At 40.0% G+C, this 23,747-nt stretch overlaps 1 protein-coding gene across 4 annotated transcripts in view; it reads left to right on the top strand.

Annotated features, from left to right (window-relative positions):
- The window catches only part of GRAMD2B (GRAM domain containing 2B), a 75,441-nt gene extending 55,902 nt beyond the window's left edge, over window positions 1–19,539 (top strand). For 2 of the 4 annotated variants that reach the window (XM_034960424.3, XM_034960429.3), the window contains 8 exons: window positions 1,496–1,567; window positions 1,667–1,747; window positions 4,467–4,578; window positions 5,394–5,519; window positions 6,695–6,782; window positions 7,882–7,986; window positions 9,808–9,901; window positions 13,841–19,539. In XM_034960424.3, coding sequence (XP_034816315.2) covers window positions 1,496–1,567; window positions 1,667–1,747; window positions 4,467–4,578; window positions 5,394–5,519; window positions 6,695–6,782; window positions 7,882–7,986; window positions 9,808–9,901; window positions 13,841–13,882 — 720 coding nt within the window. In that variant the 3' untranslated portion in view covers window positions 13,883–19,539. The remainder of the gene's footprint in view (window positions 1–1,495; window positions 1,568–1,666; window positions 1,748–4,466; window positions 4,579–5,393; window positions 5,520–6,694; window positions 6,783–7,881; window positions 7,987–9,807; window positions 9,902–13,840) is intronic. The other 2 variants (XM_003826683.6, XM_003826686.6) reach the window with 1 other exon arrangement.
- Window positions 19,540–23,747: the final 4,208 nt, after the last annotated feature.

Consider the following 23,747-nt stretch of genomic DNA (forward strand, 5'->3'; position numbering starts at 1 on the left):
AACAGCTTGCCTAAACTACCTTCTATATAGAAATTCCAGAGCTGAATTGACTATTGGGCTACCGCAGACATGCACAATCAGAAAAATTTACATTAAAGTGGTGTCTATTCCAGCTTGGCAAGAAAGAGGGAGTGGAGTGGTCTGGTTACTTTTCACATGAATTTTTTTAATCTTTTATGAATTATTTCTATGAAAGCATAAACTCTACATTCTATAGATTTCATTTCTCCTTTTTCCTTTTTTGTTTTTTCTTTTTTCAATAGAGATGGGGTCTTGCTATGTTGCCAAGAGCTGGTCTCAAATTCCTGGGCTCAAGTGATCCTCTTACCTCAGCCTCCCAAAGTGCTGGGATGACAGGCATGAACCACCATGACTGGCTATAGATTTCCTTTCTAACCATACTAGAAAACTTGTAGAGAGAAGAAGAAAGAAGGAAAGATAAAAGAGACCATTCTGATCAGCTAGAAAATATGTTAATATCTATTTGGGGATTTTTTAGAAATACTAATAGCCAACAGGCATCAGTATTTCCTCCTTGTCAGGCCATGCACTAATGCTTTTCTTATATTTTCTTGCTACCACCCTGTAATGGATAACTGTTATTAAGAAAACTGAAAGTTAGAGGGGTTAAGCAATTTTCCCAATGTCACCCACTTAGTAAGTGTAAGAGCCAGAATTTGCAACTGGATCTGCCTGATGCCAGAACCCACAATATCAATTACTTTGGAATATAGTACTTGCTCGGAAATAATTCAAGTTCCCTCATTGGTGAATGAGAAGGATAATCACAAACTCATGGAAAGGAGGTCTGAAAACATTCTATGGCATAAATAGATGGAAAAAAAGTAAATTTTTATATTTTCTGAACATATTGTTTATGGTAAAATCATTTTTCCTCATGTCATTTGTCTTCACATGATTTGTCTAGCTTTGATTTTACTCCTTTCCCATGGCTCACTTATAAGTCTCCACTAGAAAATCTCCATATTTGTACAAGGAAGAATCTGGAAGTGGCAAGAAAGAGAGCTAGCCTATTAGAGCCACTGGGAAGTTTTCAGTGGAAATCTAGGTCAGAGCAGAGAAGGCGGACCCTCGGGAATTGTTAAATACCCTTAAAAACAAAAACAGAGGGAGAGAGATTTTAAAGGGGATCTAGTGAATGTCACCAGCCTTTTCTTAATGTCCAGGCCTTTTCTTCTCTGGGCTTTTTTGAGGCACCAGTGACAGGCTTTTGGAGCCTTCATTTTGCCCTACATGTATTTATTACTCTTAAATTGGGTTTGAAGATTTTGTTGCTTTTATGGGAGAATGTTTGCTTTATTACAGGAATGGAATAAAAATGGAATGTTTGAGTGAGAGGAATGAGAATATAGATCAAAGAGAGGTCCATGTTGTTTGAAAATGAAAAAGCTGTATACAGATACTTTTCTGAACTCTCAACTCTCACTTCTCATCCGGCAATATCTATTCATAATTATCCTGTTTTGTTTTTCAGTACATATTTGTCTCCTTACTCTCCAGAGATTCAACTTACAAACTACTAAAATCTGTGTGTGGACACTTAGAAGTGAGTATGATGTCCCTGAGCCTCAATTACTGTCTCTCTTCTGTATTTCTTATGGTTTCATAGTTAATCTGGCTTTTCGTTTTGTTCCAATAATTTCAGAATACAAGTGTTGGTAACAGTCCCAATCCATCTTCTGCTGAAAACAGTTTCCGAGCAGACCGCCCTTCATCTCTGCCTCTGGTAAGTTGCCTACATAACTATCTAAATGCAAAAGAAAGGGAATATGTGCCACAATTACACTTGTGCTTACACCATGACCAGGGTGTGGGAAGAGCTTAGGACCAAAATATTTGAGGTACAGTTGAAGAAACAGGGCATATCTTCCTTGAAGAAGAGGAAACCATAGTAGCCATAAACTTTTTCCAAGTAATTGAAGAGTTGTCCTGCAAAAAGAAAGAAACACCTAGTAGACTATCTTGGTGAGTTACTGGTCAGTGAATGCATTCATAAAATCTTGCTCTGTTTGCTTGTCAATATTGGCTTAGAGGGATTCACAAATCTATTTGAGGTAGGACTGAGTCATCCCACAAATCCTTAAATGTCTTCTGTGTTCAAGGCACCATGCTAGTGCACACTGTAGGATACCAGGAAAAATTAAAACTAATTTATGCCTTCAGAGACTTCACAACTTAGAAGAGAAATGAATATGCTCAGAATTAACTGTTAAAAAAAAAAAAGAAAGAAAGAAAGAAAAGAAAAGAAAGCTATAACGCCCAAGTGACAGGTAAAGATTGATTCATTCCCTTAGACTTTGTAAACCGTAGAGTAAATCTCCAGTGGGAAGTAGCTCCCTCTGTGTAAGATTTGTACCCATAATGGTTATAATGTTTTCCCAAGAGAGTTCCAACCATATCATTCAAATGATTATAAATATTCAACATTAGTGAAGCAATATGAGCCCATGGTTTCAACATCTCCCACAAACCTTTTTTTTGAGAACAGTTTAAAAGTAATGGGATTGAAAGCGTGTTCACACAAACACTTGTACAAGAATGTTAATAGCATTATCCATCATAGCCAAAAGGTGGGGAAAACCCTAATGTCCATCAACTGATTAATGGATTTTTTAAATGTGGTATACCTGTACAATGGGATATTATTCAACCATAAAAAGGAAATTAAGGGCCGGGCGCGGTGGCTCACGCCTGTAATCCCAGCACTTTGGGAGGCCGAGGCGAGCAGATCACAAGGTCAGGAGTTCAAGACCAGCCTGGCCAACATATTGAAACCCTGTCTCTACTAAAAAATACAAAAAATTAGCCAGGCCTGGTGATGCATGCCTGTAATCCCAGCTACTCAGGAGGCTGAGGCAGGAGAATTGCTTGAACCTGGGAGGTGGAGGTTGCAGTGAGCCAAGATCACGCCACTGTACTCCAGCCTGGGAGACAGTGCAATGAGACTCCATCTCAAAAAAAAAAAAAGGAAATGAAGTACTGATACCTGCTACAATATAGCAGTATAGATGGACCTTGAAAGCAGTATGCTAAGTGAAAGAACCCAGACTCAAAAGGCTACATACTGTATGATTCCCTTTATGTGAAATATCTTGAACAGGAAAATCCACAGGCACAGAAAGTCAACTAGTGGTTGCCAGAGAATGGGGTGAGGGAGAAATTGAGAGTGACTGCTAATGGGTATGGGCTTTCTTTGGGGGGTGATGGAAATATTCCGGAACAAGATTGTAGCCATGGCTGTACAACATTGTGAATATTCTAAACACCACTGAATTGTATACTTTTAAATGGTGGATTTTATGTTACCTGAATTTTATCTCAATTTCTTAAAAATCTGCCTTGAAAAACAGTAGTGGGAAGCAGTACAGAATATAATGTAACACATATGATTTGGAATCCAAGAAACCTGGTTTTAAATCTGGGCTCCACCCAGCTAGGTTATAGCATCAGGCAAGCTCTTTAACTGCTTTGACTCAGTTTCTTCATCCATTAAAATGCCAGCTTCATGATGTGGCTGTGAAGATTAAATGCAATCATGTATGTAAGGAGCTTTGCATACTGCCTGATATGAGATAGGCATTCAAGAAATCATTAAATTGAAGAAATTTTCAATTTTCCTTCTCCTATAAATCCTTGTATGAAATCGAAATGAGTGTTGAGATGAACAAAAGACAGCTAGTTCAAGGTGAAAGTTTGGTAATTTGCTTACAAGATGAGTCTCTTCTTCATTTGGCAGCTGACTAAATTGTTAAAAGCTCAGCCTAATTGTACCTTTGCCAGGACATTTTAATGACACCATTTGTCTCTTCAGTTCTTAAGCACTTTGGGGAACCAGTAGAATACAAAGTAGAATGTCTGTGCTTTTTACCTTACTCCTACATCATCTTTCTAAAATTTAAATGTACTATCACTAACCCTGTTTTGATTTAGTTGAGGGGAGGAAAAAAGCTTAAACTTTACTTTCAGGGTCTAATTGGCTAAAGCCATTTTTCCTTTTCTGTTTCCAATACTTTTTTAAAAAAATTATAAGTTAGTAATATCTTTCTGTCTGTCTACATATTTGAACTTGGATTTAAAGCTTTCTATTTTTTTCTCTTATATATGTCTGTAGTAATCAGGTTTTCTCATTATGAAGTGCTAATGAAACCTCTTCAGCTTCACACTGGAAGCTTCTCAATTATTGGCATTCTGGGTGTTTTTCTAGACATTTGTTGTTTCGAACAAGTTGGCCAGTGTTTGTTGACAGAATTTTAACTGCCTGAAAAATCTGTTTCAGTAACCAGATACTCAGTCATCTGTTGGGAAAATCCCAGTCGTATGGAGTAATCCTTCCTTCTATTCTATGTTTTCTAGGTCAGGCCTAGGTGAAAGGGCTGGGAGTTACAAAGGCCGGCCTGTTTACTAAGGGAATATCAGCCTGTCTTCATTTCACTGTTTCCTTTCAGGATTTCAATGATGAATTCTCAGATCTGGATGGAGTGGTTCAACAAAGAAGGCAAGACATGGAAGGATACAGCAGTTCTGGTTCTCAAACTCCTGAATCTGAGAACTCTCGAGGTTTGGGAAATTGTTGTATTTTCACTAAAATTTAATTCCCCTCAAAACATCCTCACCCCACCCCCTTAAAAAAAAAGAAAAGAAAAGAAAGAAAAAAACCCACATTGTCTTCCTAGTTAAAAATCAGGAATGGAATCTGGAGAAAGGATGCCTTGAGAGTTGGAGGGAAAAGAATTGCCTATGTGGTAAAAATTCATTTCCTTTTATGCACATTTAACAGAGGTCTTTTAAATAGACCTAACATTGGGGTGGTTGAGAGAAAAAAACATACAATTTGGTTTTTGTTTTTGTTTTTGTTTTTGAGGCTGGAGTGCAATGGCACGATCTCGGCTCCTGCAACCTCCACCCCCCGGGTTCAAGCAATTCTCCTGTCTCAGCCTCCTGAGTAGCTGGGATTACAGGCATGCGCCACCAAGCCCGGCTAATTTTTGTTATTTTTAGTAGAGACGGGGTTTCACCATGTTGGTCAGGCTGGTCTCAAACTCCTGACCACTTTGGCCTCCCAAAGTGCTGGGATTACAGGCATGAGCCACCGCACCGGCCTATTTTCTTCCCTCTTATTTCAATAATATTTTTAATTGTTACTGCTGAATTATCCATGTGAGTTGGTTGGAAAATGAAAGACTATCCTTATATCACTTTATTACTTATTTGCTTAAGCATTCAATTTCAGCCCCAGCCACCACAACTAACTTGTGAGACCATCCATTCACATTCTTGACCATTATGCATGTTAAGGGATTGATTTACTTGGAGATTAATCCTGTTTTTAAATATATTGGAGAGAACACTTACCCAGCTCCATTTTGGCTTAGTAGATTTCCATGTGACAGAATCCCAGACAGTTCTGAATGTCTCCAAGGGAGAAGCAAAGCCAACTCGGGCAGATGCCCATGTGAACAGAGTACCTGAAGGAAAAGCCAAGAGTCTCCCTGTACAGGGTAAGGAATGGATGTCTTAGGGGGGTGGGTTTAGAAGGATTGGAGATGTCTGTTTGTAACTTTTTTTTTTTTTTTAGACAGCATCTTGCTCTATCACCCAGGCTGCTGTAGTGCAATAACATGATCTTGGCTCACTGCAACCTCTGCCTCTTGGATTCAAGCGATTTTCGTACCTCAGCCTCCTGAGTAGCTGGGATTACAGACGCATGCCACAATGCCTAGCTAATTTTTGTATTTTTAGTAGAGAAAGGTTTTCACCATTTTGGTCAGGCTAGTCTCGAACTCCTGACCTCTAGTGATCCACCCGCCTCAGCCTCCCAAAATGCTGAGATTATAGGCTTGAGCCACCATGCCCGGCCTATTTGTAACTTTTAAAGGGTCCCTGGGTTTCACCGTATGACTGCTTTTCATATTCCCTTTCCTCCCTTTGTATTATAGGTCTTTGCATATTAATTCACTTATTCATTTAGCAAACAGTACCCAGTTCCGTGCTTACAGTGGGGGATACAAAAGTGAATAGCCTTCATGGAGGTCACTTCATGATTCTGAATACATGAGATTATCTTTCAAAAATTTCTGTTACTGTAACCCCAGCACTTTGGGAGTCTGAGGTGGGAGGATTGCTTGAGTCCAAGGAGTTCAAGACCAGCCTGGGCAACATAGTGAGACCCTATCTCTACAAAAAAGTTAAAAATCAGCTGGGTGTGGTACATGTTTGTAGTTCCAGCTACTTGGGAGGCTGAGGCAGGAGGATTGCTTGAGCCCAGGAGGTCAAGGCTGCAATGAGCTGTGATCACGCCACTGTCACCTGGGCAACAGAGTGAGACTATCTCAAAAAAATAAAAAATTTTCCAGTAAAACTCAAATTTCTTATTTACTAATTATTCTAATAACTAGCTATACTGGTAAGGGAGCGAGGATATTGTTATATTGTCCATCATTGATTCCAGTACAATGCTTGACACAAAGAAGGCTGTGGATAGGTATGTAATCAATGGAATGTGTTGGAAGGAATTGTAACCACTGGTTAAAATGACAACTGGGAGACTTGATATTTTCTCTGATTTCTTTTACCTGGGAATAATTACCTCTCTCAAGTACCCCATAGGGATATTGCTGGATAAAAGAAGTGTGTTATGGTTTTAAACAGTTGTTTTTTGTTTTCCTCCCAACAGGTCTGTCAGAAACTGTTGGAATCTTACATAAAGTCAAGTCTCAGAAATGTCCGATGCTTCACCATATTCTTATATTCTATGCAATTGTGTAAGTACATGAATTTACTGTGAGTGACTAAGAAAATGATTCCATTCGCTAAAGGAATAATCTCTTCACACTGCCGAGACCTACTGTAAATCTCAATTGTCTGAAATGTGACCTACATCTTTTCTTTGACAATTTCTGTCTCCTACTTCAGCTTTTTTTCCTTAGGCTTAGGTCACATTTTCATGGTTGTGCCAAACCCTGCAGAGGACTAAGTTCTGAGTGGGTACCATTAGTTGGGAAATTGCTCTGTGAATTATGAAGCATCTTTACCCTTGTTATTTTTTTTACTTTATTTTTTTAATTGACATATAATCATTGTAGGTATTTATGGACTACATAGTGATGTTTTGATACATATAATGTATACTGATCAGATCCGGGTAATTAGCATATCCATCACCCTTATCATCTATTTGTGTTGAGAACATTCAATATCCTTCTTTTAGCTATTTGAAACTCTATCATTGTTAACTTTAGTCATTCTACAGTGGTATTCAACACCAGAACCTATTCCTTCTATCTAGCTATAATTTTGTTTTGCCATCTGTCCCATGTCCCCTGAACAGGGGCCAACACAACTTGAAAATGTTGTCCTCATCCCCTTTATCAAAAATGTAGGCATAGACTTTTTTAACTTCTAGCGTGTAACCAATTGTTCTTCTGAAAATAGCCTGACCCAGTTCTAGGCTGTTCCTCCCAACCAAGGAAAATATGCCCAGTCTGGTTTCCAGATAAAGGAGGGAGTCACCAGAGAACATGGCTAAGATCTGCCCAGGCTCTTCTGGCAGAGGATGGTAGTACCGCAGGGAGGAGGAACACTGGCTTGGTACTCCAACTTGGGTCTGGCTCTGACCAGTGCTATTAGAAGGGCCATTATTTGCAAATTAAGGGACTTGGGCTAGAAGATTTTAAGTCTCTTCTAGCTGTAAGTTTTATAACAAGCATCAGCCTGTTTAAAAAGGATGTTTTTAAAATCTTTTTACCAAGTTATTTTGGAAAATACCTTGCATCGAGTGTACCACATTGGCACTGAGTTGTTTTATGAACATCAGATCCTGGCCGTTAACCTAATGAAAGTTTCTCTTTCATCCGTTTCCAGTGTCTGTGCACTAATCATCTCGACCTTCTACATGAGATACAGAATTAATACTCTGGAGGAGCAGCTGGGGTTACTAACCTCCATTGTGGACACCCATAATACTGAGTAAGACGATTGCCTCTAGCTGTCATCTGCTTGCCATTCTGCTTAATATAATAATTGACCTGAACTTAGCATCCTTCTTAGTAAACATTAATTGGAGATACATTCTGTATGTGACATTTTGTTAAGTGTATATGTGGAAAGTAAAAAGGTAGGAGGGTCTAGAAATGAATGACCTAACCCTGTACTATTTTGGAGTTGTTGTAATGTTGCTAGTAATAAGGCAAGAAACAAGCCTAATTTTACATTATCTTGCTCGAATATGCTAAGATGCAGTTGTGACCTTGCCCCATTTATTAAACTACACAAGTTTACCTTAGTAAAATGGCAATAAATCAAGACACTCAGAGAAAGAAGCAATTCAAGAAACTCAGCACATTTTATCATGTATAACTTTTTATATTAACTCACTTATTTGCAAAACTCTTGACCACTGTCAAGATCAATGTGACTAGTAATTAATTGAATGTGTCTGTGAAGATTTTCCATCAGTCTTTTTTTTAACATGCCTGGCCTAATTAAACCTTTTCAGACATAGAGCTCTTTTCTTTAAACCTATTTACAAGAAGCTTTTGACACATTGCCTAAAAAGTGAAATAATTTATGCCATGTTAGAAAGTGTACATTTAGCCCAAGTTTTTGAAGTAGAGATATTTCCTGACAGAGTATTCACCACATGCTGAAGGCTCTATTAGAATGGATACATACACATACAAATACAGATGATTTTTCCTCATTATATTTTCACCATAACCTTAGAATAGAACTGTTCCCATTTTACAGATGAAGAAACTGAGACTCAGAGTAATAATTAGTTTAATGTCTTACAGTTTGCAGATTCAGCTGCAGGTCTATATAACTACAAAGACCATGGGCTCCTCAGTCTACCAGTGGCTCTCAAATTTTAATTTGCATCAGAATTATCTAGAATTGTTTAAACAGATTTCAGGGCTCATCTCCAGAGTGCCTGATATAGTAGGTCTGGGATGAGGCCTGAGAATTTGCATTTCCAGCAAGTTCCCAGGTGGTGCTGATGGCAATGGTCTGAGCTCTATACTTTGAGAAATACTGTGTTATACCATTCTAGGACCTTTCTTTACTCCATAGGAATTACCTTTAGGTGGCTTACATGTATGCAGGTATATAGGTTCTTTTTGACCCATAAATATACACTTGAACTAATAAAATACAAAAGCCTAATAAACAGTTTGGTATGGATTCATACTCTGCCCTTAGTTTCTCCCATCTTGTTCAAAAAGTTAATATTGGCATAGAGATAAGAAGTGACTCCAGGCCAGGCACAGTGGCTCACGCCTGATTATGAGACAAGGGCAATTATAGTTGTATGATAAATCTCAAAGAAGAAACTGCAAAAGTCTCGTATTTCAAGGGACATTTGATTAACTAGATAAGGACATTCCTAAACTTTTAAAGTTCTAGTATAAATAGCTCAAAAGTACAATAATTCTTGTAAGTTTATGCTCTGGTGGAGACAGAAAGGATATTAGGGGTTAATAAAAAGGTTCTAAGAAACCACGTGCTTGAAAATAATTGCCTGATTTTTGTTTAGAAGCCGAAACACACCATATCCACTTAAACAAAAATAGCTTAAGAGATTTCCAGCTGAGCTTTTAAGAATTAGCTCCCTAAACTTCTAGCCTGGAGTTGCGGATTACTGCAGGGCTTTGTCTAATATTAACAAATGAAATGTTCATTCTCTTCTATTATAAACCAATTTTCTGTTCAAATAAATTTTAAATGTGTTCATTCCACTTCTTTCCTTGTCATCCCTGCCCATAATAATTTTTCTCTTTTTCCTTACAGACAGGCAGCACCATCTGGCCTGAGGTCACAAGTACAATTCAATGTGGAGGTTCTCCGTCAAGAGCTTACAGCTAACATAGTGAAATTAGAAAAGGTGACCTATTTCTTTCCTGTGTATGGGGGAAGTCACAGTAGTGCCTGTTGGTTGCCCTAGGTCAGGTCAGGGATTACACACTCAGACGCCGTTAGTGTGCCGCAATAAACCTACATGAACAACCCTGGCTAGGGGCTTTTTATAGTAAATGTGGAAGAATATTTTTTATTTCCACAAAGAAATAGGTTTTAATCTCATTTTCCTTGAAATACATAGTCTTGTAGGTCTTTTGTTTTTCCTCCTTGATTAGACATATTACTTAATAGCACAGGGCCCAATGGTAAGTGACCACTGACATCGGAGCTCAATGTAGGGACATAGTAGGGAGTGAACTGGAGACCAACCACTGGCTTGGCCAGAAAGTACAGCCCTAACTCCACCACGGCTGACTGTTCCCATAGGTAAAATATTGCATGTAAGTCCTATTAGAACCATGGAAGATAGACGTCATTGTTTCCTATCTGATAGGGGAAGAATCAAGAGTTTCAAATTAGCTTGCTGAAGGTGACACACCTAGAAAGGCAGCAGACGTGAGTCTGCTGAGAGAGCATTAGAAGAAAAATATATAAATAAAGTCAGCAGATCTGGAACCTGAACCAGGCCTGTCTGACTGCAAAGTTGTGCTTAGAAGCTCTCTGCTTTACTGTTCCTCAGAATTCAGCTTTAGGCTTTGTTGATAAGGCCACAGATGTACCTTTACCTCAAAGTATCTACAGTACAAACAACGCTAGGGCAAATCTGTCCTTAGCCTGTGGCATTCTTAGAAGGCAGCAGGAGGGTGAGCTGGAGAAGAAGATAGGCATGCCAGAAATATCCCAGAAATAAACCTGATTTACATGTCTTATTTTCTTCTCCTTTATCTGATAACTACTTTGTTTTTACCCTAATCCTTCAGGAAAGGCTTAGAGAGAAGAATTCAGTGTTCAGTTACAACTGCTGTCACAAATGCCCAGTATCTGGTAGCTTTACATCATAGTACAGTTATGCTTACTTGGGAAGACATATTTCTTCATATTAAATACAAATTAGTAAAATTTCATATTAAATACAAATTAATAAAATTATCTTTGTTTTCCTACACTCAGTGTTAGTTAGTATTTAACAGCTAAAGTATTAAGAGCAAAGGAGTTTCCAAACTTATGTTCTAAACCAAGTCAGGTCAGAGAATTCATATTAAATCATTCTATTTATGGGCAAATGTAGAAAGTTCTTTACATCGAGAATCAACCTAGAGAAGTTATGGGTTAGCTTTTTTCCTTTCTAAAACATTAGTTTCTGAGAATTGAAGATAAACGATTTTTTTTAATGAAATGCTTATAAATGTTTGGCTTTCATGCAACCCAGAGAATGGAGTGGTATTAATTTTCAATTTTGTTCACTCTTACATACCAGTGATATTCTTTGGATTAGAAACACATGGGATCCTGCCGCCTTCTTTTGTGTTTCTTCCCACTCTCCCGCTGGGCCTGGCCGGGACACCACATTCTGTAACCAGGGAACTGAAAACAGAAAGGCTTGTTCACAGCAGCCAAACAGCCTCGGGTCTTGTGCAGGGTTCAGACAGCTTAGCAGGGAGGCCGGGGAGGTTTACAGGAGCACCAGTGGAGACCACCTTTGTCTCAAAGCAGAAACTGATTCAGTAAAAAGTGGATTTGGGGTCAAAATGCACATGTTGATGTTCTAAAAAGTTAGAAGTTGCACACATTGCTCAAAAGAAACTAAGTATTAAAAAAGAGGTACCAGGCCACACCCGTGCTCTTTTTGATTCATCTGCACCTTTCCTCAGAGGCAGCTGGGCACTAGCGCAGCACAGCCTGCCGGTGAAATAGCAGCTCCATGCCGTTGAAGGTCTTATACTCCATACCAGCAATTCCTTCTTATCGCCTTCGGGGGCCGGTGATGTCTAAGCCTCATGATCTTTCTCTGCTTATAACCTCCCTATTTCTGTTCATGGCATCACTGCTCTTTCAGTCATCCTCACTGGAAATCTAAGAATAATTTTTAACTCCCTCTTTCCACCTGCCGCTGGTTGACTAGTTGGCAAATCCAGTGAAGTCTGTCTTCAAATGTCTCCTCAAAGTTTCTTCCCACAGGTACCATCCTAGTCCATTCAGCCTTCCCACTACCAGTCAGATAGTGTGAAGCTGGATCTCATTGTGGTTTTTGCTTGTATTTTCCTAATTATTACTGAGGCTGAACATCTCATATATTTACTGGCCATTTGGGTTTTCCTCTGTAAATTGCTTAATTCTCTCCTTTGTTTTAATTTTGGGTTTTGTGTGTGTGTCATCATAGGTGTGTTTTGTGGATTTGGGATGTCAGTTCTTTGTTTTATTCCTTTTTCTACCTCCCACTCCTGTTTTTCCATTTATCTTTGGTCCTGAGGGATACATGAGGAAGAAACAAAGCAAGAAAGTTGGGGAAGAAAGCAATGTCTCTTACGGGAACTGAAGTAAACACTTATTTTCTTAGTTCTGAAAGTGGAATTAATGGTGGAACAGTATAGTAGAAAGAGCATAAATGTTGGAGTCAGGCCTTTGTTCTTATCCCTGCTCCACCGCTTACTACCCACATAACTCATCCTGCTACTTCAGCTCCCTGGCCCTTGGTTTCATGTGTAAAGCCTGTCTTTGTGTGGTGTTGTATGGCTCAGGAGCAGGCATGCCTTTGCTGGCACTTACATATCAGATCCCCTTCCTCCTCACTCACCTGAGAACACCCATAGGACATCACAGACTGTTCCTCTAAAAAACAATATGTTCTTTCTTTTCGTCTGCGAGGTTTCTACTCCCATCACAGTGCTGGTTGTTGAGAATTCCTTGCTCTGAATTCTTTTTTTTTTCCTTCTTTGTTTTTTTTCCCAAGACAGAGTCTTGCTGTGTCACCCAGGCTGGAGTGCAGTGCCACAATCTTGGCTCACTGCAACCCCCACCTTCCGGGTTCAAGCAATTCTCCTGCCTCAGCCTCCCAAGTAGCTGGGATTACAGGCATCTGCCACCACACCCAGCTAATTTGTATATTTTTTAGTAGAGACAGAGTTTCACCATGTTGGCCAGGCTGGTCTGGAACTCCTGACCTCATGATCTGCCCACCTCATCCTCCCAAAGTGCTGGGATTACAGGCATAAGCCACAGCACCTGGCCGCTATGAATTCTTACAAGTTCCTTTATTCAACAGTCATCTACTGAGAACATTTTTGATGTCCAACATCGGACCCGTCTTAAGATCCAAACATCTGACGTGGTTGGTCTCTGTCCCTGTGAAATCCACAACCTTCTTGGAAATGTTAAATAATAATATCTAATTGGAGTAACAGGAGTGTTAAACATTATTACGTGGCATTTTTCTGATTAAAACCATCAAATGGGTTGTATAAAGACCAATTTCCCATTGTCTTCTAATGCATTTGGGTCACACTGGTGTTGCCAGTTCCTTGTTCTTTTTCTTCCATCTCATTTATCTCACTCTCTACTGACATTTTCATCTTTCTGCCATTCTCTTTTTTTTTTTTAAGCCCTATATTCCCTTATTTTAAAGTGGATTGTCAGCTGGACATGGTGGCTCACACTTGTAATCTCAACACTTTGGGAGGCTGAGACAGGAGGATCACTTGAGCCCAGGAGTTCTAGATCAGCCTGAGAAACATGATGAAACTCCGTGTATACAAAAAGTGCAAAAATTAGCCAGGCATGATGGTGCACGCCTGAAGTCCCAGCTGCTACAGCCTGGGTGACAGAGCGAGACCCTGTCCCAAAGAAAAAGTGGATTGTCAGAGTTCTAGTTTATGAAAAAGCATCTATTTGCCTCACCTAAATTTACCCTTTTGTAGCTTTTTATTCAAGGTGGAATAATCTAGAACGCTATATAGACTATAACAAATATGCCCTTAATATACTCCATTCTATTTAATAATAGGAACTTCTTTTCTTTTATTTCAAGATACAAAATAACTTACAGAAGTTGCTTGAGAATGGTGACTGATCGACCAGATTGCTCGGGCCATCGGAATACCTCATGTTTCCCTTTGAAGAAGGTGCTTCCTGAGGCGTTTTGTTTGAGTGCACCCTGCTGGTCAGAGGCGCAAGCAGATGAGAATCCAGACATTGCATGTGGAGGACTCCAGCTCAGGAAAGTGGGGAGGGAAATAATTTTGGTTCTTGTGCAATAAAAGTTGACCTTGACTCTCTGAGGAAGATTTTGCTGCTTTTGCCTGAAGAAAACAGACCCATCTCCGGAGGTCTCAGGAAGGGCCCAGCGAACACACTCTCTTGGATAATTACCATGATGGCGTCAGCAAACACTCCACCCTGTGCCTTTTTAGTCCTTCCCGCCCTCCTGCCTCTCCCTTACACCCCTCTTAACGACTTTCAAACTAAAGGATACATCATATACTGACAAACTCAATGTGGTCCTTTCAAGAATTAGCCATGAGTCTCAAAAAGGCAATAAATGGCTCTAAGTGGACAGGTTTGCTTCAAACAAGTAACATCTACATTTTGTCTTTTTTTTTTTTAGTTCTCCTCTTATGTTCTGGTTTAAATCACCTGTGTGTCTTAATTTCTCAATTCCTTTTTGGCAAGAATATCAAGCAAGGTGGATTTAACATTATGTTTATGTTTTGTTTTGTTGCTGTAACTAATAGTTAATTGGACTGATTCTTACCCAGCCCTGGTCAAGAATCTGTAAGGCATGTGACTGAAGTACTAAATTAAACTTATTTTGAAACCAAACCTAATTTTTAAGCCAAAAGGTGTAATAGTGATTTAATACAGGATGAAAAACACTGAATTTTTAAGACTGTAGGTGGACTATGTTAGTAGTTTTCAAGCAGGATGTCTGTATTCAGCATTCAATAATGCTAAAATCCCTTTCAGCATGAAATTTGTATGTTTTTATCCTTTGCTGACTAAAATAAAATAACTGGTGGTTTGCTAACTATTTACCATATGGGTTGGCTGGTTTTTATTAATAATTGTTTAGGGTATCATAAGATCTGTAAGTACAAAGGATATTCTGTTTCTATCTGCAATGCATTTGATAATCATTTCTATGAAATGTATTTTATTTAATCAGATAAGCTAATAAGCGAATTGGTTACATTGTTTGTACCTATTGGCCTAGTGGACAGCTGTGCCTGGTGCACCTCTGGCTTTTAATAAATACTCATTGGTTGAAACACCCTGCTAACACTGTGTTTTGTCAGTTCGTAAATTCCTTTAACCAAGACTTAACTATGCTTTTTAACTCTTTTTCCACCTGCCATCTACTACTACCAACTCACTGATACTTCCTTCCTCCCAAGTAATCATTTCAAAACTAAAAAAGGATTTAAGTTCTTGGGTTACAATGGTTTAAAGGAAAGAAAATGAACTTTGAAGTCAAAAAAAAGAAAAAAAAAAAAGACAATGCTTCATTCCTCAGTCCACATTTATGTGTTATGTGACCTTTAGCAAAATATTTGGCCATATCCACCCATTTTATTGATGAGGTTGAAAGTACCAGTAAAAAGTATCAGTGTGAGGATTAAATGTGATAATGTCAGCCAGGTGCAGTGGCTCATGCCTATAATCCCAGCATTCTGGGAGGCCAAGGCAGGAGGACTGCTTGAGCTCAGGAGGTTGTGATCAGCCTGGACAATGCAGCAAGATCCCATTTCTACTAAAAATAAAAATAAATTAGCCAGGTGTGGTGATGCATGCCTATAGTCCCAGCTACTCAGGAGAATTGCTGAAGTCTGGGAGACTGAGGCTGCAGTGAGCCACGATCACACCATTGCACTCTAGCCTGAGTGACAAAGCAAGACCTTGTCTCAGTCAATCAATCAGTCAATGTGATGATGTCTCTAAAGCACATAGCCATGTCAGGCAAGTAGTATGCTTTCATAACAGCTACAATAGTCATTATTTTAAAAAATATTTTTGCACACCTGTAGTACCAGCTACTTGGGAGGCCGAGGCAGGAGAATCACTTGAACCCAGGAGGTAGAGGTTGCAGTGAGCCTAGATCATGCCACTGCCACTCCAGCCTGGGCGACAGAGCGAGACTCTGTCTCAAAAAAAAAAAAAATTATGTCTGACATTACAGTTTTATTAAAGTTCAGTGTCAACACTTTCTATTCAAAACCCATTAGTGATTCAAGAGTGGGTCAGCCACCTCTGGAGAACAACTTTATAACCATATCAAGAGCTTTAAAAAGCCTCAGATTTCACTCAGTTTTAGTAATCTGCCATCTAGGAATTTATCCTAAAGCAACAATCAGAAGTATAGTAAAGTTTATATACAAGAATATTCTTTGAAACCTCTGACAGCAAAATGTTAGAGAGTCTAAATATTCAATAGAAGAACAGTTAAATGATGTAGTTATTTAAAATTGCATTGTCAAAGAAAGGCATAGAAAATATCGAAAATTGCATTAAAAGACATAAAACTATAGGGTATGATCCCAACTTTAAGAAGAAAACCCTCAATGTGTGTGTATGTGTGTATATATATATGTGTATATATATATATATACGTATATATATATATATATATGCATACATACATACACACAGAAGCCCACACACCTTTTCTGCATCCTACAGGTTTTGTATAATGAAGTCATTACCTTTTTTTAATCAGATAAGTTAATTTACAAGATTAGGTGGCTCTCTGCAAGGAATCAGAACTCACAACTCCCACCCCCCCACAACATGGCTGCTAGTTCTTTAACTGAAACTTTATTTTCCATCAACCACTACAGTTGACTCATCCAAAGCGAAAGACAGCTCCACCATTCCTAGATTTAGTTATTGTTTCTTTGCGGATACTATTGTTTGTTTGGTTTTCCTTTACTAGCTTCCAAGTGAAAATCTGGTGCAGCTAGATCCGAATGGTGAAATCCAGGTTATAAGCCTGCATACTAACTACAAAGCGAGGGAAAGCAAGCATCTGGGATTTTTATGCCTCTACCAACTAGGTTATAAATGGGAATTCTAACATAGGGGTTTCAGATGCTGAATGGCCAAAGTAATAGCAAATGTCCACCATATATTTAGCCCTTCAAAACGTGTAATCTTAAAAAGATTATCAGTTGTAATACTATTTCTATGCACTCTAATATTTTATAATATAGTTAAATACATACTATTTTGGTGAATAGAAATTACCAATCTTCCATAAGCTGGAAATGCTATTATTATTATTGTTGCCCTCTCAAACTTTGTAAACATTTAAGATACCTTCCTATATATACTCCACAATACTCCAAAGCATTTCCCAGGTATTCATTTATGCAATTCCTTGAAACCAACCAAGAGACTTTTTTTTTTTTCAGATAGGGTCTCACTCTATCATCGCCCAGGCTGGAGTACAGTGGCGCAATCTCGGCTCACTGGAACCTCTATCTCCCAACCTATCCTCTCGCCTCAGCCTCCCAAGTAGCTGGGACTACAGGTGCACACCACCACACCCAGCTAATTTTTTGTATTTTTAGTAGAGACAGGTTTTTCCATGTTGCCCAGGCTGGTGTTGAACTCCTGGGCTCAAACAATCCACCTACAAACGTGAGCCACCTTGCCCAGCCCAGAGACATTTTTTAAATGCCTTTTCCTTGTCTTACACAATTTCATAAATTCATGGAGTCATGCCAAAACAAAAATTCTGACTTAAATATGAGTTATCTTTTATGCTATTTTGATTTGTATATCCTAACAATAGTAAAATTCAGGTGATGCTTTCTTATTTTTCTGTTTCTGGTGATCTAAAGGATATGGACACTAATGCATTATGGATAGCTCAGGTGATTTTACTCTCAAGCATTTTTTTAAGTCAAAATTCTACACATCAGTAATAGTTATACTGCCATTTGAGGTCATAACCTGACCCACTGACAAAGAAGCCCAGTGATATAATATTTTCATATGCTTCTTTTACACCTCTCCCTGCTAATTACCATCATGTTACCATATTCTTGCCAAAAAAAAAAAAAACACCAGAGTCATTACATGAAGTATCTTTGATCACTGAATTTCCAGCACTTCTTTGTTGTGTCTAGATGCTAAGCCCTTTTCTAATTTGAAAAAAAAAAAACAAAAAACTGGAGACCTGATTCTGTTTATCTCTTGTAGTTTCTCTTATCTCTGTTTCTAACCACTCTATGTAGTGCCTCTTTTTTTCTGTCTACACACACACGGAGCATCCACCATACCAATAATCACAGTATGTGGTAATGAAAAGTGGAAGGGAAAAATGGCCCTTGCTTCTCACAGACAAACTCACTATCTCAATGGATCATTTTTGTTTTTTTGTTTTGTTTTGTTTTTGAGGCAGTCTCACTCTGTTGCGCAGGCTGGAGTGCAGTAGTGCAACCTTAGCTCACTACAACCTCTGCCCCCGGGTTCAAGCAATTCTCCTGCCTCAGCCTCCTGAGTAGCTGGGATTACGGCACCTGCCACCATGCCCTGCTAATTTTTGTTTTTTTAGTAGAGATGGGGTTTCACCATGTTGGCCAGGCTGGTCTCGAACTCCTGACCTCAAGTGATCTGCCCGCCTCGGCCTCCCAAAGTGCTGAAATTACAGGCATGAGCCACAGCGCCCCGCCTCAATGGATCTTGATGAGCTACGCAAACCATTATTTTTATGTCTTTATGAATGCCACCAGAAAGTTTCATTTTGTTCTTTCTGAAAACAACCATGATTATAAGACATCTTCTGAAACACGGAAGTGAGAGAACATGTTGTACAGAGAAGCATGCATCCCTCTGCCCTGCCACCACTGCACCTATGCTAAGCATATTATAGACAGAAGGATGTCCATCTGCCTATGTAAGCTCTTGCCCGTTTATTCTTGGGCTCTGTCCAGGCTGTGACCCTATTACTCCTTTGCTCCTTCATTTGAGGACTGTGACTGTGAACTGTATTTCTTCCTCTCTGCACCTATATAGGCTACAGGAGGAAGTAACAAAAATCTTCCCCCACACCCAGAGCTAAATATTTTTTGCCCCAAGCTGAAAGTTCTCTAGTGAAAATGCAGTTCAAGGCCATAGATGCAGGAGAGAAGTAGATTTGTTGGCTCCTAAAAGGAATATTTGTACAGTTTTGTCTAACAGCACCATCCTAACAGCATTCTGATTTGTTTTATTTTCCATTTTTAATACCTTTGTTGATGTGTAATTTACATACAGTAAACTACACACTTAATGTATACAATATTATAAGTTTTTATGTACATGTGTACTCGAGAAACCATCACCACTATCAAGATAATAAACATCCATCACCCCTTGGAGAAATCACGTTGCAATCCCTCTCTTGTGCCCCTACCTACATTCTCCATTCTAAGGAACTGCTGATCTTCTTTCTGTCTCTGTAGATTAGTTTGCATTTTCTAGAATTTTATATAAATGGAGCCATATAATATGTACTCTTTTTTTGGTCTGGATTCTTTCCATCAACATAATTATTTTGAGATTTATCCATTTTTTGCACGTTTCAATAGTTTATGCCTTTTTATTGCTCAACAGTATTCCGTTGTATGTATATACCACAGACTGTTTATCCATTTGCCTGTAGATGGATATTTGGGTTGTTTCTAGTTTTGTTGTTGTTGTTGTTGTTGTTGTTGTTACCAATAAAGCTGCTGTGAACATTTGGCACCAGTCTTTGTAAGGATATGCACTTTCATTTCTCTTGGGAGTGGAGTTGCTGGGTCATATGGTAAGTATATGTTTAGCTTCAAGGCTGGGCTCAGTGGCTTATGTCTGTAATCCCAGCACTTTGGGCGGGCAGATTGCTTGAGGTCAGGAGTTTGAGACCAGCCTGGCCAACATGGCAAAACCCCATTTCTACTAAAAATACAAAAATTAGCAGGGCATGGTGGCACGCACCTGTAGTCCCAGCCAGTTGCTAGGCCGAGGCACGGGAATCACTTGAACCTGATTGCCAGAGGTTGCAGTGAGCCAAGAAATCGTGTCATTATACTCCAGCCTGGGTGACAGAGGGAGACTCGGTCTCAAAAAAAAAAAAAGTATATGTTTAACTTCAGAGAAAACTGCCAAACTGTTTTTCCAAAGTATACCATTTAACATTTCCACAAGCAGGGTGAGGGCACCAGTTCCTCAACATCCTCACCAACATGTGATATAATCAGTCTTTTAAATTTTAGACATAATGATATAGGTGTGTTCTGGTATCTCATTGTAGTTTTAATTTGCATTTTTCTAAAGACTGTTGATGTTGAGCACCTCTTCATGGACTTATTTGCTATCTGTATATTTTCTTTGGTAAAGGGTCTGTTTAAATCTTTTGCCCATTTTTTACTGGACTATTCTCTAATTATTGAGCTTTATCAGATATTCAATTTGCAAATATTTTCTCCCAGACCTTGGCTTGTATTTTTATTCCCTTTATGTCTTTCGAAGAGAAGTTCTTTCTGATGTTCTATCATGCAAACTCCACCACCTGGCCAACTCCCAGCACCATTTCTGGAGCTCAAGGAGATCCCTGGGCTCTGCCTGGGTTCCCCTCCCTACACTGCAGCCTGAAAGCCCTCAAGGCAGTAAGCCAGGCAATCATAGGCTCATCTCCACTATTTTCCTTCTCTCAGGCATCACTGTCCTTCACTAGCTAATTTCCAGTGTCCTGTACACCATTTGTTTCATATATTTTGTCTGGGTTTTTTGGTTGTTTCAGATAAGAAGTCAAATCTAGCACCTGCTACTCCATGTTGAGTGGAGATGGAAGTCCCACATCACAGAAAACTCAACATCCAGAATTGTGAACCAAGTAGAAAAGATTGTTAACTTGGTAACAGAAAAGGGAAACAGAACACGAAGAAAGCATGGAAGTGGCAAATCTAGGTTTGGGGGAACAAGAGAGAAGTGGTTGAAACTACAACAGTTTAGAAGCTCAGCGGAGGGGCTTCCTGCAGCTGAAGCTCAGACCTCTGAAGAAGGGGCACAGCCAGGTGGTGTTAAAGTCGCAGAGGAGGCATAATGAGGCTGGTTCTGCAAATGTTGGGGAGACTGCAAACTGGATTCAGCTTACAGAAATAAGCTGCCATTGCCAGACTGACAAACTCACCAGAACAGGAAGAAGTTAAAAAGTTCTTAAGCAGAGAACAAGAGCAACCCCTTCTTCCCCTCCAGCCTCACAGGTGCCAGGTCTCTCTCTCTCTCTCTCTAGTGCCCCCTATTGGCAGAATCTAACAGAGCTACTAGCAAAATGAAAATACAGTTTGAAGATTCAGCATTAGCATCACAAAACAGAATGTAGAAAGGCGGGCTTCAAGCAGAGATAATAACAGCTTAGTTAACTGGCTATTACCCACTCCTTTGACTATTCAGCATCCACACACACACCCTTCTACAAATATTTGAACTCTCATGCAACAAGAAACACAACTCTGGCGCAGTGGCTCATGCCTGTAATCCCAACACTTTGGGAGGCTGAGGAGGGCAAGTCACCTGAAGTCAGGAGTTTGAGACCAGCCTGCCCAACATGGTGAAATCCTGTCTCTACTAAAAATACAAAAAAAAAAAAAAATTAGCTGGGTGTGGTGGCGGGCGCCTGTAATGGCAGCTACTCAGGAGGCTGAGGCAGGAGAATCACTTGAACCCAGAAGGCAGATATTGCAGTGAGCCAAGATCATGCCACTGCCCTCCAGCCTGGGCAGCAGAGCAAGAAGACATTCTCACATTTTCCTAAAGAAGATATGCAAAGTCCCAACATTCATTGTATCCGTCTCTAGAAGGCAGTCATACCATTCATCTCTCAGCTATATTAGTTATTCTTCAAATTTGGTATAATGCCATCGAATATTCTGTAGTCTAATGATTAAATTGTAAAGTTAGCCATCAATAAAACTTGTATAAAACACTAAAGGGAAGGAAAAGAGAAAATAGCTAACATACATTCATTGAGGATCTATATACCATACATACACATGCTTGTGCACACATGTGCACACACACACAAAGCAAGAGAATATGCATAGCCACTATAATTCTTATTTCTGTAACTCATCACAAAATGTTTCTTCTTCCATCTTTATTCTTCCATTACTCATTTCATCTTTTCTTTGCCCTCAGACAGCTCAGCTTGTCACAATTCTTTACCTGACAAGGATGACCCAAATCTTTATTCCTGAAGGGTATGGATTCTCAGCAGTTCTGTCTTTTTCTTTCTTTCCTCTCTTTCTTTCTTTTCTTCTTCTTCTCTTTTCTTCTTCTAGTATTTGGTTTTCCGTTGGTTCAAGAGCATAAGTAGACCAAAATGGATATTTGGAAGTCTCAGCTTCCAATTCAATGGAAACATTTATGTCCCCTCATGGAAGCATTCTTCCCTTGGAAATGAAAACCTCCAAACCAGCAGAGCTCGGAATTGTACAGATGGGAAGCAAGAATTCTGCAAATGGGTTTTTAGTTGTAATAGTGAAACAGGGAGTCTTCCCTGACCCTTTTGCAGGCCTCACGACAGGACTGCCTCGCTTACTAGGCCCACAGCTCTCAATCCCTCGTGGGAGGGGGAGCATACGGGTGAGTGGGTGCAGGAGCCAGAGCAAGTGCTTCTGGGTGTTGACAGGAGCAAAACTCCATGTGGGGCCCAGGACAATGACCAGTGGGGGAGTACCTGTGACCCCCAAAGCCCCAGAGGGCATGCGTTACAGTGAATCACTTAGCTTTGCTGTCTGCAGATGGCTTAGGTATTAAACAGCTCAGTGGGCCTTCTGCCTTTTCATGAGGTGGTTGCTCTCCACCAGCGAGGACAGAGGGTCAGTGTGACAGCCTTTAACATCTGTACTGTGGCACCCGAGCTCTTGTTCAGTGTCCAGGAAAAATCAGGTCACACAAACAAATTGAAGGGAGGTGAATGCAGAGGATTTTATTGCTGATGGAAGTGGCTCTCAGCTGGAAAGGGGATGGAGCGGGAGGATATTCCTCCCCTGAAGTCCAGCCACCTCCAGACAACTCTTCTCCGAAGTCCTGCTCCGCCATCAAGCCATCGCTCTGAAGTCAAGCTGCTTCTCTCGGACGTTCAGCCGTTTCTTCTCTTCTCCCCTTCTCTACTCTCTGCCAGTGGAGCCTGGGGTCTTTACGGGTACAGGATGAGGGGTGAGGCAGGCCAGGAGTGGTTTCGGAAAAGGCAACATTTGAACAGGAAAACAAGGATGTAAAGTTCTCACTGTGGACCGCGGTTCCAGGCTTGAGGGTGGGGCCCTCGCTAGGCACCCCACCCTGTTCTGCCTCGAATTTCTCTGCCTCCTGTCCCTATCCATAGTGAGAGAAGCCGTTCCTACCTCCAAACTTGACTCCTGGGTCCATACATTCTGGCTAGATAAAGGGCACACAAATATTGGTTTCTGCTTCATAGCACCTACTGCATCCTCTAAGATAGAATTCCATGCGTCTGGGGTGCATACCCTCATGGCCTGACAGCGTCTTCAGGAGGTCATGCCACTGCCCTAAGCCAGCAGCTTCTGGGTAATGGAGAATGTGGTAAAAACAGCGGATGCAAGTAGGCACAAGCCCACTGCTACACTTCTTTTGCTGTGAAATGACTTTCTTGATTAGAAGCAATATGATGTGGAATATGAAGTCACTATTGATAGCGAGTAAAGCAGAAACATTACAGTCAAGGAAGGCAGATCAATACCAAGAACATAGGTCTATCCCAAATAAGACAAATTTATTTCCCCAATGGGGAAAGGTCCAATGTAATCACCTTGCCACCACATGGCTTGTTGATTTGCAGGGAAGTGGCACCAAATCCGGGCTCAGTGACAGTGCCTGCTGTTGCCATGTTAGGCACTCAGTCGAGTCAGCCTTCCTTAGGGGAAGTCTGTATGGGTGAATCCAGAACAAAACTT

Source organism: Pan paniscus, chromosome 4, assembly GCF_029289425.2.
Source record: "Pan paniscus chromosome 4, NHGRI_mPanPan1-v2.0_pri, whole genome shotgun sequence".
Classification (NCBI taxonomy): domain Eukaryota; kingdom Metazoa; phylum Chordata; class Mammalia; order Primates; family Hominidae; genus Pan; species Pan paniscus.